The sequence below is a fragment of the Drosophila sulfurigaster genome, chromosome 3 (genome assembly GCF_023558435.1).
Source record: "Drosophila sulfurigaster albostrigata strain 15112-1811.04 chromosome 3, ASM2355843v2, whole genome shotgun sequence".
Lineage (NCBI taxonomy): Eukaryota > Metazoa > Arthropoda > Insecta > Diptera > Drosophilidae > Drosophila > Drosophila sulfurigaster.
In genome coordinates this window covers 41433182-41446223 of record NC_084883.1, presented here as the reverse complement: position 1 = coordinate 41446223, position 13042 = coordinate 41433182, and the positions used below count along the sequence as shown (strand labels likewise).

The following is a 13042-nucleotide window of genomic DNA, read 5'->3' as shown; positions in this document are numbered from 1 at the left end:
ATCTACCTAATACCTATAATTAACTAACATAAAAAATTACGAGTAATACCTAATGGGCAGTTAACTTGATATTGACAATATCTTATTGATTTAATATAAATAAAAGTCTATATTTAGTTTTCATTATTCTCAAAACTTTGTTCGAGAGAAGTGACATAAAAAATCATTGCTAAATTCTTAATTGTAAACGAAGATAATGACAAAACTATTATCAGACGAAAGTAATATCAAAAATTAAGATTCAATTACTTTCCTTACTTTATTGCTTTAATCAATAAATTTGAAAGAGAATATTCTAAAAACCATTGAAGGTCTTAGTCGCACATTGCAATAAGGGATTGTATTCGTTATTTCAATATAATAATAATAATATTAATATTCTAAAAACGTAGAGGAATGTGATACAATTATTTTCTGTTATTTTTATTTATCTTCGTATTATTAAGAAGGCATAATTCGATTGAAAGTGGTCTAGAAAAAGTATTATCAAAATCTTTTCAGTAATTTATGTAGATATGCATAATTAACAAATTAAGCATTCTTATAAACAAAATTTAAAAATGTTAATCATAGGAAAGTGATCTAGAAGAGTATTATTAAATTCTTTTCAGTAATTTATTTGTTTACTCATTAAATATTGATGAGAAAATAAGCATTCTTAAATGTAAATCACAAGAAAGTGATCTAGAAAAGTATTATCAAATTCTTTTCTATAAATTCTTTCTATCTGCTCTTTTTTGTAGATGTTTTAGTTTATAAATATCAAAACTTTGCAAATATTTAAACTATTCTTATAATTTACAATAAAGTATTCAGCTATTTAAATTTTTTAGAGAACAACTTTATTGCTACAACTTTAAAACGCTGCGATTCAAGACTTTTAGCTAGTCCACCAAAAAATAGATAAAATACAATAAATTTAATCAAATTAATGCAAATACAACTTTCTTGTCAAGACAGCTTTATTGTGACAGCCAGCGAAATGTTTAGGATAATCCACAGAGAATAGAAACGCTTTTTTACACAACTTTCGATCTTCTGCTTTACGCATTCTAAAAAAAAGGTTATTTTATACCCAAAATAAAACGAGAACAAACTAAGAAAAGGGTAAAAGAATTGGCAATAAAACGAGAGCAAAACTACGTTTTATGTGCTTTAACTTTCTAGGCAGCGAAATCAGTTAAGGATAATGAACAAAGCAAAATAGACAGAGTTGAGCTTTCTCAGCTTTATTGGCCGAAAATTTAACTCGCAAATATGTTGTACAGTTTTTTCTTTTGTTTTGTTTTGCTTTTTTCTTTTATTGTGGAATCTATCTGCAACTCGAAATCAAACAATGAAAATGCTGTGGGAAAAATCTATGCACACTTATGGTTTAAAGCGAAAACAAATTGTCGACGTTGTTGTTTCAGCTGGTTTTGCTATTTGCTGTTTGCTGTTGACTAATTCATAAGAGTTTTCCCCCATGTGAAACAACAATTTTTCTACATCTTTTGCATAATTTATAGTATTTTTATTTTTCTCTTTTACCATGTTTGCCCTTCAATGGGTGGAGCAGCTTCCCCCCTGCTTTTGTATTTTATCATCTATTATATTATTTTATTTTGTGAAATTATTCGATATGGCGACAAACAACTTTCGCGAAAACTCGTTTTCCACGCGCGTTCGCATAAAATATTACATACTTTTGTTGGCCGCCCTTGTGTCGTGTCTCGCTTACTTAGAAGCCAAATCGGTTTTGCCTCTTGGCCAAATACACACGACAACAACGAAGCTGCTGCATCCATGCCAAAACGAACGGCAGCTGCTAAGATAGAGACAGAGACGGAGAGAGAGATCCAAAACCGGTTCCATTCCCATTCCCACCGAAAACAACGCAATATGTAAAAATAAAATACATTTTTTATGACGCTTTAAAAGCGTCAACAGCGACGTCGACGTCGACTGCGACTGCGACTCTTATGTTATTGTTTATTTTGGTTTTGCTTTTTACATTTTTTTTTTGTCTTGCATACATTATTATAATCTTTTGCCTCATATGAAGAGCGTCTTTAAAATATATTTATATACATTCCTTTTTTTTTTGGTTTTAAAGTTTTTTGCTTTGAGTCTCGTGCTGTGATTTTCCGCTGCGTTTTCCCGTTTCTTTTTTCTTCCTGGCGCCATTTAAATGAGGCAACGCTTCCGTTGTGGTTTGTCGCCTGCGGGGCAAGCTGTAACGTTGCACGTTGTTCACGTGCAACGAGCATCAGTCAGTCAGCCAGTCTCCTCCTGGTTAGCAGAGTCTCCCATCTCCCTCCACGAAGCTTGATACACATTTTGCGGACTGCGCTTTAAGTTGTTTCCCCTTCTCGCTTGTTATGCAACTCAAGCTCAAATCAAGCATGAAAAGCCGCCAACAATTGACCACAATTGGGACAGCTGACACACTGAGAACAGAGCACAGAGCAACAGCAGCAGCAGAAGAATAAAGAAGTAGTCCGGCATATAACAGAAGCTGAACTAAGAACGTGCCCCACTGAGTGAGGCGCGCGTTGCAAGAGTCAAAAGGAAGCCAAATAGTTGTTAGCCCATTTGCCACATTTTGCGGTATTTATAAAATACACTCAGAGAAATCAACAGGGCAGTTGAGCAATTATCTTAAAGATATACAGAAAAAATGTGGTTATAAGATGAAATCCAGAGAATAAATTCTTAAATTAAATTCAAAATTATACAATAATTCTAGATTCTAGATTTTTAAATTTAAGAATAACTCAAGATGATAAAAATGTCAAAATTGAAACTGGATTGCAAAATTTTAATTTGAGATCAAACTATCTAGAAATTATATAATTATAAATGAATACAGAATTGTTTTTAGATTTCTTTTTATATTAAGTTGCATTTAAAGAGAAAAACATTAGCAAAAATATTCAATTTTAGTCATTTCCTGTAAAAATTTAAGTGTAAAATTGAAATTTCGCTTGAAAAATTTTTCATTCCGTATTTTCATTTTGTTTTAAGTAAAGTTCTAATGCTTTTTAAGATCCTCATTGTAGTTATTAGAACTTAATTTCTTTTAAATAATCAAAAATATAATATTTTAGTATTTTCCAGAAAATTAAGATAATAAATAAGATTATTTTTTTTTAAAGTAATGTATAAGATCGAAATTTAGTTTCAAGGTTTTTCATTCCGTATTTCTTGTTTCGAGTAAAATTTTAAAACTTTTCAAGATTTTGATTCTAAAAGAATGCAATCTATTAGAATGCTTTTTTCTCTGTATTTTCCTTAGTTTATTAATTAAGAGTAATGCCGTACTCTTTTGCTATTATTATAAATGAGTATCGAGTATCTCACAGTCGAGCACACTCGACTGTAGCTTTCTTATTTGTTTTAAGATTAATACAGCACTGTTTTGCTATTCCTAAAAATGGGTAGCGAGTTCCTAACAGTCGAGCACACTCGACTCTAACTTGTTTACTTGTTTTTCTCTGTGTAGAAACCAGAAGCACTTAAAACATCTAACCAAATATGTATCGTTATGCTCAGTGAGCTCATCGATCGCAGAGATTTCAATGATTGCAGCTACTAAATTTGGCACGCGATTTCTTAGGAGAAAAAATAAAAACAAGTCCTAAAACACGGCAGAAGTTTTGCAAAATTCTATATAATTTTTCTTCTTATTCTTCACACATTTGTGTGTATATCTTTTGCAATCTTTTTTGTTTCACTTTGGCAATTAATTAGTTTGTTGTTTTATTTATTAAATACCTGGAATTGGTTAAAGTTTTCTGCAAGTGTGTTTACGCTTTTCGCAGAAAATAATTCTTTTTTTTTTGCTCCTATCTTTTTTTCTTTGCCATTTTTCCCCCTATGATGTTCTCTCTCCTCTCTTTTGTGGCGTTTCATTTTGTTGGTTGGTGAATTCTACTCCAGCTATTTGTAGGTAGCCTAATTTCAACGCTTCAATGCTTGTCCATGAGCGAGTGTCTCAATGTGAGTGTGTGTGTGTCTGTGTGGGTGTGTGTGTTTAAGTATGTGTATGCCCAGCTTATCTGAGGCAGCATCAGAGTCAACAACAAACTAGAAACAGCTGCCCCAACAGCAGCAGCTCGAGTGGCAACTGTGAGACGACATTTCCATACACTAGCCAAAAAGGGTATTGCCAAATAGTTGAGCAATTTGTAACGTCGATCTAAGTTGTACAAAATGTACCCATTCTATATAATCCTATTTGTCTGTCTGTCGTTGTCTGTCTGATTTTGTATTTGACAGACATCGAATAAATGACTTTAGCTGTAGCACGAATAAAGTGAAAAGAATATATGAAGTGCATTTATGATTTATCTTTTAGATTATACTTTGAAGGATTGTACATAAATCTTTAATTAAATAAAAAATACTTGGAAACTATCCGTATATTTACTTAATGAAAACTTACTTCAGTTGTTGCGCTATCTTTGTAATATTTGGTAGAATAAGTTTTATATCTTGAAGGCATCGCAATAAAGTTATTTAGGCTGCAATATTTTATATGTCATTAAAACGATGGGAACATGGAATTAATCTTGTTGAATTGTATTTAAATTACTTGAAATATTATTGAAATTGATGCTGTATATTACATAACTATAATACAACTCTAAATTCCGATTAAAATATACAATATATTAAATAAAATAAGTCTTTATATTTTCGTTGAAACATGCAAACAATAAAATATGTATAATTCTAACTCTTTAATTTCGAAAGAGTTGTGACTATAAACTATATAATTTAGCTATATAGTTTAGCAAACAGTCGATTAGATGTTCGTTTTTAAATAAATAAATTTTATTTCAAAGTGATGTAATATTTTCTACAAATATGCAATGAATAATAATATGATTTAAATAAACAAAAGATAATTTGGTATTATTAAAATATTTGGATTTTTGTTACAACGTTTTCTAAGATATATTTTCAGATCAAAAAACCATTTCTTTTAAAAGTCAATGGACAATTAGTATTATTTTTTTGCCCCTTTAAAAGCTTAATGTGCTTAAAGAAAGAGCATCACTTCTTCAGCTAGTCGTAAATAATACATCTCTGGCTTGTTTGTTGTACCTTTTACAAAGCGCTCCTCCAGCTGGCCGTAGTCATGTTTCAGGCCTTTCCTCTAGAGCTGTCGCTTTGCACTCCCCTCTCAGTTATCCCTCCCGTCTCTGTCGTTGTCATGTGTGGTTTGCAATTGGCAATTCCAACTGACATGGAGCACAAATATCTACAACTACTGGAAATATCTAAGAGCTTAGCTTAAAGAAAATAGTAGAAAATAGTCCAGCTAGTTAAAGTCGCGCAATGGGAGGGAAAGATAGATATTACTTGGGGGGAAAGAATTTCATCGCAGTCTTTGGCCAATTAGATTTGGCTCAAGCTCAACTTGTTAATGCTGTTGTTGGTGTTGTTGTTGCTGTTGTCTGGGGCGGAATATTTTGTGTTTTGTATGCAGGTTGAGCGACCGTCTCAAATGGCAGGCAATTTGCTTAGAATTTTTGTTGCAGCAAAACTCGTTTTGAATTTCTAATTGAATTGTCAATGATAATGATGTACACACCATAATGATCATCATCATTGTTCGCTTCATCATCATCATCATCATCAGCTTGATGATTGCTGTTGTTGATGATTGCATAAAAGAAATAACTTTGCCAAGGCAATTTCTGCAACGCAAAATGTTTTGTAATTTTCGCTTTTCAATTTTTGCTTTCGATGGGCAACAAAACTGCATTCACGCCGCATGCCGCATGCCTCAACTGAGGGGCGTGGAATGCAGCCCCAGATGCCGCCCCATTGACGTTGATTTTTCCGTTTCCGCGAAACAGTTTTGTTTCTTGTTTTTGTTGCTTTTTGCTGACACAATTCGAAGATGTTTGCTAATTATTACCTCCATCGCACTCATTAATTTCCTTTCTCTCTCTCTCTTTCTCTCTCTTGCAGCCAAGAAACAAAATGGCGCCGCCATACGCACAAATAGCCTCGGCTCAGGCACCCGCACCCCACCCCTTGAACGCAAAAGCAAACTGAGCGCTTTGGGGCGATTCTTTAAGCCCTGGAAGTGGCGCCGAAAAAAGAAGAGCGAAAAATTCGAAGCTGCCTCCAAATGTGAGTAATCTAATTTGAATTCATTTGTCGATTCGTATTGCTTACTAATTGATTTTCATTTTCATTTGCATTTGCATTTTTTACAGCTTTGGAGCGAAAGATTTCTGTACGTGCCAATCGCGATGAGTTAGTGCAAAAGGGCATTCTGCTGCCGGAGAGTCCGCTGGGCAATATACCAGAGCCAGGTAAGCAACAGAGATAAGAATATATATATGAGAGAGATGCGTCAGAGACTAAAAAAGCTTTACATATAAGACACACAAGTGGGGTTCACACAATTTTAGTTTCCAAAGTGCTCAGATGCATTGCAATAGGTTCAGATCTCTCAATTTTAATTTAGTTAGTTAGTTTCCAGAAGAATCTAAACTAACACTAATAGCAGTCAATTAAATTTAATTTACAGAGCTACAATGCGTTAAAATACTTCCATATCTATTATCCAACAACTTGATCTTCAATTTGTAATTAAAAAATTAGAAAATTATTTATTAGCATTAATTTCTTAAGTGAATATTAATCAATTGATGGTTCTAAATTTTGATAAATATTTTTTGTTTTAATTTTCTATGTTTAGAATTGGTAATTATTAAAATGTAATTACAAATTTTACTAAGTAGCATCAATATTTCTTTAGGAAATTAATTCAATTATGAAATATACATTCTTTGAAGTAAGAAATTGAATATTACTGCTCCTCAAGAAATAAGTCAACTCTAGAAAAGTCGTCTATATTTTGCTTAGAATAAAGAAATTGTTTATTTATTATTCTGTTAAGCAAAATTAGACGAATTTTTTAATTTTAATGAGAAATACTATTTAATTTCTAAATATAAAATGTACAAGGAAATCCGTACTTTAAAAAAATATATTTCTCATAATTAAATAAATGCTTTCGATAATGGAAACTAATAGATATTCTTCTGATTTATAAATAGAAAATTGAAAGCGAATTTTTCTACATTGCTATATTAATCAAACATTAGTCCTCAATTTAATCAGCATATTGATTAAAATCTTAAATATGATATTCCTATTTCACTAGAAAAATATCTAACCAAAATGTTTAGCCTGTTTTCAATTAAATTCTAAAATACCAAAATTAAGTTTATTGAGCTTTAAATTCAGCTTAAATATCACATTTTAGTTAATGGAGCATTTAGTTAGGGGATTTTTATTTCTATTCTTTATAGTTATCCATAAAAATGTTAGATATATCTTCATTGCATTGTCTTGCATGCTAGACAACTTTTAAGTAAATCCCAGGGAATTAAAGACGTAGTAAAAGTTTCCTCCGCTGACCAATTGCTCATGTTTACCACAGAAATACCCCAAATTTTGTATTTGTTTACCCTAGTGGAGGTATCCAATTATAGCTTACTTTGCCACAACTAATCCTGCATGCTCTTTGTGTTTTTGTATGCCGCATGCAACAACCAAAAGTTTGCGAGCTTTTGGGGCGCAACCATGACGCGGGGGGATGATGTTGGGATCTGGCAAACCGCAAGCACATGCGAGTGTACGAGTTTGCAATGTGCTTGTCTTTTGGTTAGACCTCCGTTTAGCTTTTGCCCCTGACGAAAGTCAACAAACGGAAATTGGCCATAATCCACGCACGATTTAGCCGATGACGAGACGTCGACGTCGACGTCGTCACGATGGGGCGCACGTTGTGTGGGTTGTATGTTGGGGAACACTTTGCTAAATTGTTTGCCCAAGCCAAGTCCAGGTTGACAGTCGCTCTCTATGTCTCCTCTCCTTCCTTCCGCAACTCAACTCAAGCATGACAAGAGCTGGAAATTGCAGATGTACCTAAGGGGGAAGGGGGGGAAATTGGAGGATTCACTCAGCTTGTCGTCGCGACGTCGCGACATTCTCTCGTATGGCAATTAATCAACGCAGCTAATTGTCAATGCGAGTCGTCAGCGCGTCGCCGCCTTTCTACCAATCACCGAAGAGCGGCGCACGCGAAATGCATTCAAATCGATGAGAAAACTGTCTCTAGGTGGCAGGGGGGGTGAATGCGTGGCGGGGCGAGGAGTTGCAATCATAGGAGAAACGATGGTTAAAATGAACCTACCTCAAGTTGCAGTGGCTTGAGTAAGGCCAAAATGTTGTGGCTGCGCGCCAACAGATGGCGCTGTCAGTGAAAGTTTTCCATAGAGCTTGCGAGAAAGCTGAATGAAAGCGCAACGCTTAAAAGCTCTCGAGATTTATGAATGACTGAAAGCTATACTCACTCGCTCTTTCTCTTTCTGTTTCTGTTTCTGTTTTGCAGGCGAGGAGTCGTACTACAACAATGGTGGAGCCACTGCCAATGGCTCTATACTCTCAGCCGTCCACAATAATTCCATAAATCAAGCCAACAATTCCATAAATGCCACCACCTACGGCACTGCCGGCAATCCGCTGTTGTCCCAACAGCAGCAGCAGCAACAGCAATCGATGGGCGGTGGTGGGGGCGTGCCCAACTCCATATCCGTGCAACAGTTTAATGCAAATTCCATGCTCAATGGCGCCAGCCACAATCAACAGAATTCCATGGCCAACGGGGGCGGGGGTGGTGGAGGAGGCGGCGGCGATGGCGCCTCGGACACATCATCGCTGAGCGGCGGTGTGCCGCATTCACAATCGGCGCCGCAACAGCTGGGCGTGGGGCAACAACAGCAGCAGCCACCGCTAACACCCCTCGCCCAGCATCATCAGGCATTGGCCCAGCAGCTGCAGCAGCGTTTCGCCATCAGCAATAATAATGGTGAGTGCACTCGAAACATTTATTTCATTGTCTCAAATGGTCACTCACTGTGTGACACTTTGTATTGCATAGTTTTAGGATGTGTGGTAAAGCGCAGATTGCATTCAATATTTTCATTGCATACTTTTGGGCTGCGTGATGAAGCGCAGCTTACTTTGTCTGACGCGTTGAAGCTTCCCTCAGTCTGTCGCATTTTTCATTGCATACTTTTGGACAGTGTGGTTAATCGCCAGCTGAGCGTTGTCATGTATTGCCGACTTTCGAGCGCTGATTAAACTCAATTACAAAGCCATCAACATTGGCCATAAATTAGACTCGCTCAGTGACCATTTAAGCCCAGTTAACGCCTAGTTAAGTCCCATGCACACACACTCATACACGTCAGCTGTATTTGTTTTGGCCATTGTGCTTGACTGCTGAATTTGTTGTCAGCACTTGCGGCAGTTTGCCAAAAACGTCAGATAAAATGTTAAACAAAACACAAACAGATTCTTTGATAATGGGCAACAGCAGTTCAGTTCAGTTCAGTTCAGTTCAGTTCAGAAGGGGGAGGGAGCGGTAAACAAACAGACAAACGCTGTGTGGTGGCTGCTGCTCTTGACATTTATGTGTGTCGCAGTGCTTTGCAAGCTTACTCGCTACATAAGTATTTGATGGCTATTAAAATATTCAGTGTGCTTTAAGCTTTGCGGCATTGCGTTTCGTGTTTGTTTGTTTGATGCTGCGTTGCGTTGATGTGCAGCAGCAGCAAAAGCAGAAGCAGCCGGCATAACGTTTAACGTGCGCTCTCTCGCGACGTCGACTGAGCGAGCGCTCTCTCTCTCCCGCTCTCTTGGTTACGCGCACGTTTTGTGCTTTTGTTTATTTTGCACTTGCTTCGCTGAGAGCGCGTTCAACTACAAGCGTGCTCTCTCTCATTCTTGTTCTCTCTCTGTTACTTTTTATCATTGGCTACTGCGTCGTTTTTGTTGTTTTGTCGTCGTCGTCGTCGCCGTCGTCGTCTGGCTGGACGGCATCGCATTTTTATGGCAAAACTGCTCTGCTGTCATTTCTATGTTCAGTTAACATTAAAACGCAGCCCGCTAGAGCAGCGCGTGTTTTTTGTCGTCGCGTTAGAATAAATAACAAATAAAACACAACAAAAAAATAAAATAAAACAAGAATTTAAGTAAAGAAAAAAGAAAATCAAATACAAAAATCGACTTCAAAATATGCGCAAATAAACGTAATTGCAATTGTAAATGCAACTCGCATTTCTCAGTGTCTCTGTGTTTACTGTACACAAGTTTTTCTTAAGTGTCTCCCGCCTGCACCCGCTATCTCCATCTCTCTCTATCTCTCTCACTCTGTATAAACAACAAGTTTACACGATAAAATATGTAATAATAATAATTGTGTTAAATCATTTCGCTTATTGTGCATAATAAATTCAAGGTGAAGTTTTTTTGTTGTTACCGGTTAGAATGTTTAAAATTGTTATTAATTGCTTTGCAGTGCTTAATGAGTTTCAGTGAGCAAAACAAAACAATCGAAATCGACATTTAAATAATTGCAATTCCTGCTGTGGCACGTCAAGCGAAGTTTGGTGCCACCCACCAACCAAAAAAAGAAACGAAACAAAAACAAACAACGAAGCGAAACGTTTGTCGCAAGTTTTGTCCACTTGTGTTTTGGTTTTTTGCGAAGCGCAACAAAAATGTGCTTGTAAAAAGGAATTTCGGTGCGGAAAATGCAACAGCAACTGAGGTTGTGTGTGTGTGTGTGTGTGTTCTGTGGCGCCTCGCTGTCGAAATGCGGCGAGGGGCAAACGGGGCGTATGGTTAACGACGAATTTAAAAACAAGCACACGCAAAAGCATTTTCCATTACAAGTGTTCGACTGTGTGTGTTAGTGTGTGTGTGTGTGTGTGTGTGTTTGAGTGTATGCACAGCTAAAGGTGTAAGCATGCTTTTGTGGTGGCATGGGGCATGGGGCATGTGGCAAGCTTGTTTCCGGGGGTGCGGTGGCAACTAAGTGTTGTGCACGGGTGGGAAAACTTTAATTTTCCGTCATTCCACTTTCGGTTGGGTGTTCGTTTTTCTTTTTTTTTTTGTCGGTTTGGTTTGGCTTTGGCTTTGGCTGCTCACATTACGCATACGCAGCGTTGCAAGAGGAAGCAAAGCTTGCCAAATAATACAAAAAAGTGTTGCCTACCATTGGGCGCACTCTCTCGCTCGCTCTCTCTCTCCCTCTCTCTCTCTCTGTTTCTCTCTCCCTCTCACGCAGTCAATACTTTCGGCGCTCTCTTTATCCTTTCTGCGCGTTGCCTTTTCACATTGTTATTCGTTGCGTTTGCTCTCTCTCTCTCTCTTTTTGGTTTTGTTTTGTGTTTGCAAGAAAAATGCAAGAAAAAACAAAATCGAAATGCAAAACTCAGCAGACTGTGCTTAATTTTTCGGTTCAAGTGAATTTCGTCGGCGGACCAAAAATGTTTATAAATAAATGCAGCTGCAACATCAAATTTGTGCAATAAATCATTGTTTAAACAATTGACAGCAACTGTGTGTGTATCTTTGTGTGTTTGTTTGTGTGTGTGTGTGAGTCAATTGCATTTGCTGCTCTCGCTGCTTGCATCGCATCCTGAGGTCGTCCACCTTTTTTCCTGTTTCTCGCTTTGCTTTCGTCATTGTTCGAGATGCTTCCCTCTCTCTCGTTCTCTCTTTTACTTTGTGTCTTGCTGTTGCATTTTTCTTTCTCTACATTTTATTTTCATTATTTCTTTATTTGTATTTGAAACAATTGTTGACTCATGCATGCGTCTTTCTTTTCGTTGTTGTTTTTTTTTGTTATTTATTGTTTACCGCAATCAAAAAAACTGATAGCCGGCAACTTGACACCGCTTTTCCACTTCAGCTTTACGTCTGCTTCTTGTGCATTGTGCTAGGTTAGCAATCGCAATTGGTATCGAATAACAGCTTCGTACTACGCGTCGTATGCGCAATCGATGCAAGCTGAGGTCATAGAGCACTCCATATGGGAATCTCTATGGTATATATTAATAAGATCGATTTCCGTCGCCAATTTCTAATCTCTTGAAGATATGCTATTTCTGTAGCTCGCAGCACAAACAAAATCTTATTAAATGTCTCCATTCCGCCAGATAAGCGAGTGAGGGGGAAATTATTTCACCTCCTCACCGTTAGATATCTAGCGAGCTAGCTAGCTGAGCGTTCTATGTACTATTGCCTAATTGAGTCAGTGTGCGACGCCCACATTTGAGATAATGCAATTAAATGAGGCAACCAACTGAAGTACGTTGTTATAATTCGAAGAGAAGAGCGGGGAGAAGACGCTGAAGACGATGAAAGCAAACTGTAAACTCACGTAATCTCAGCGTACACTCTGTGATTGTGTGTGTAAATATGTGTATGTGTGTTGCGGCTACAAACAATTTAATAATAACGATACACTTGAAAGTTGGGCGAGGCAAGAGAGGCTCGATTGTTTCTTCTTAAATTAAATGCTGTTCGAATGAAAAGTTTGAGGAATGAAGTTTAAATTAAAGCTGAAAAAAAGACAAACTTAAATTGATTTTGTTTAAAACATATAAAAAAAATTTTTAGAAGCTTCAAAATAAAAATGAAATATAATAAATAATGTACAATATTAAATTTATGTATACACAAATATGATGTATATATAAAATATCTTGTAAATTCATTTTTTTTATTTTAATTTTGAATTTTAAAAAATCGAAAATAAATTTTTCATATATATTTCAAACAAAATCAATTTATGTTTGCTACATAAATATAAATATATAATAAAAAATATATGGTGAATGCAAAAAATAATAAAAATATGTTAAATATTAATGCTCCCTAATTGCCAAAAAATTTATGCATTTGAAATTAACCAATGAGAGAAAATATATCAATAATTGAAACAAATAAACTTTCTCTCATTTATGACTTAATTATTATTTCCTCAAGTAAAGTCATAAATAATCAGCAAAGAAACTTAACTTTTAAACAATTTTTAATGAGAATGCAAAATAAGAAGCTTAAATATTGACTACCTTTTCATTCCCAATTTCTTGAGAACTTTTTATGGATATAAAATGTAAAGTGATACATCAAATAAATCATGTTTGTAAATTAGAAATTCTTTTAATCTTTAAAG

General features: G+C 36.0%; 1 protein-coding gene across 10 annotated transcripts in view; it reads left to right on the top strand.

Annotated features, from left to right (window-relative positions):
* LOC133840839 (phosphatase and actin regulator 4) overlaps positions 1-13042 on the top strand; it is a 139639-nt gene that overhangs the window by 54335 nt on the left and 72262 nt on the right. For 9 of the 10 annotated variants that reach the window (XM_062272955.1, XM_062272956.1, XM_062272952.1 and 6 more), the window contains 3 exons: positions 5965-6129; positions 6216-6314; positions 8405-8881. In XM_062272955.1, the coding sequence (XP_062128939.1) occupies positions 5965-6129; positions 6216-6314; positions 8405-8881 (741 nt within the window). Of the gene's footprint in view, positions 1-5964; positions 6130-6215; positions 6315-8404; positions 8882-10010; positions 10261-13042 lie in introns of those variants that run through there. The other variant, XM_062272959.1, reaches the window with a different exon arrangement.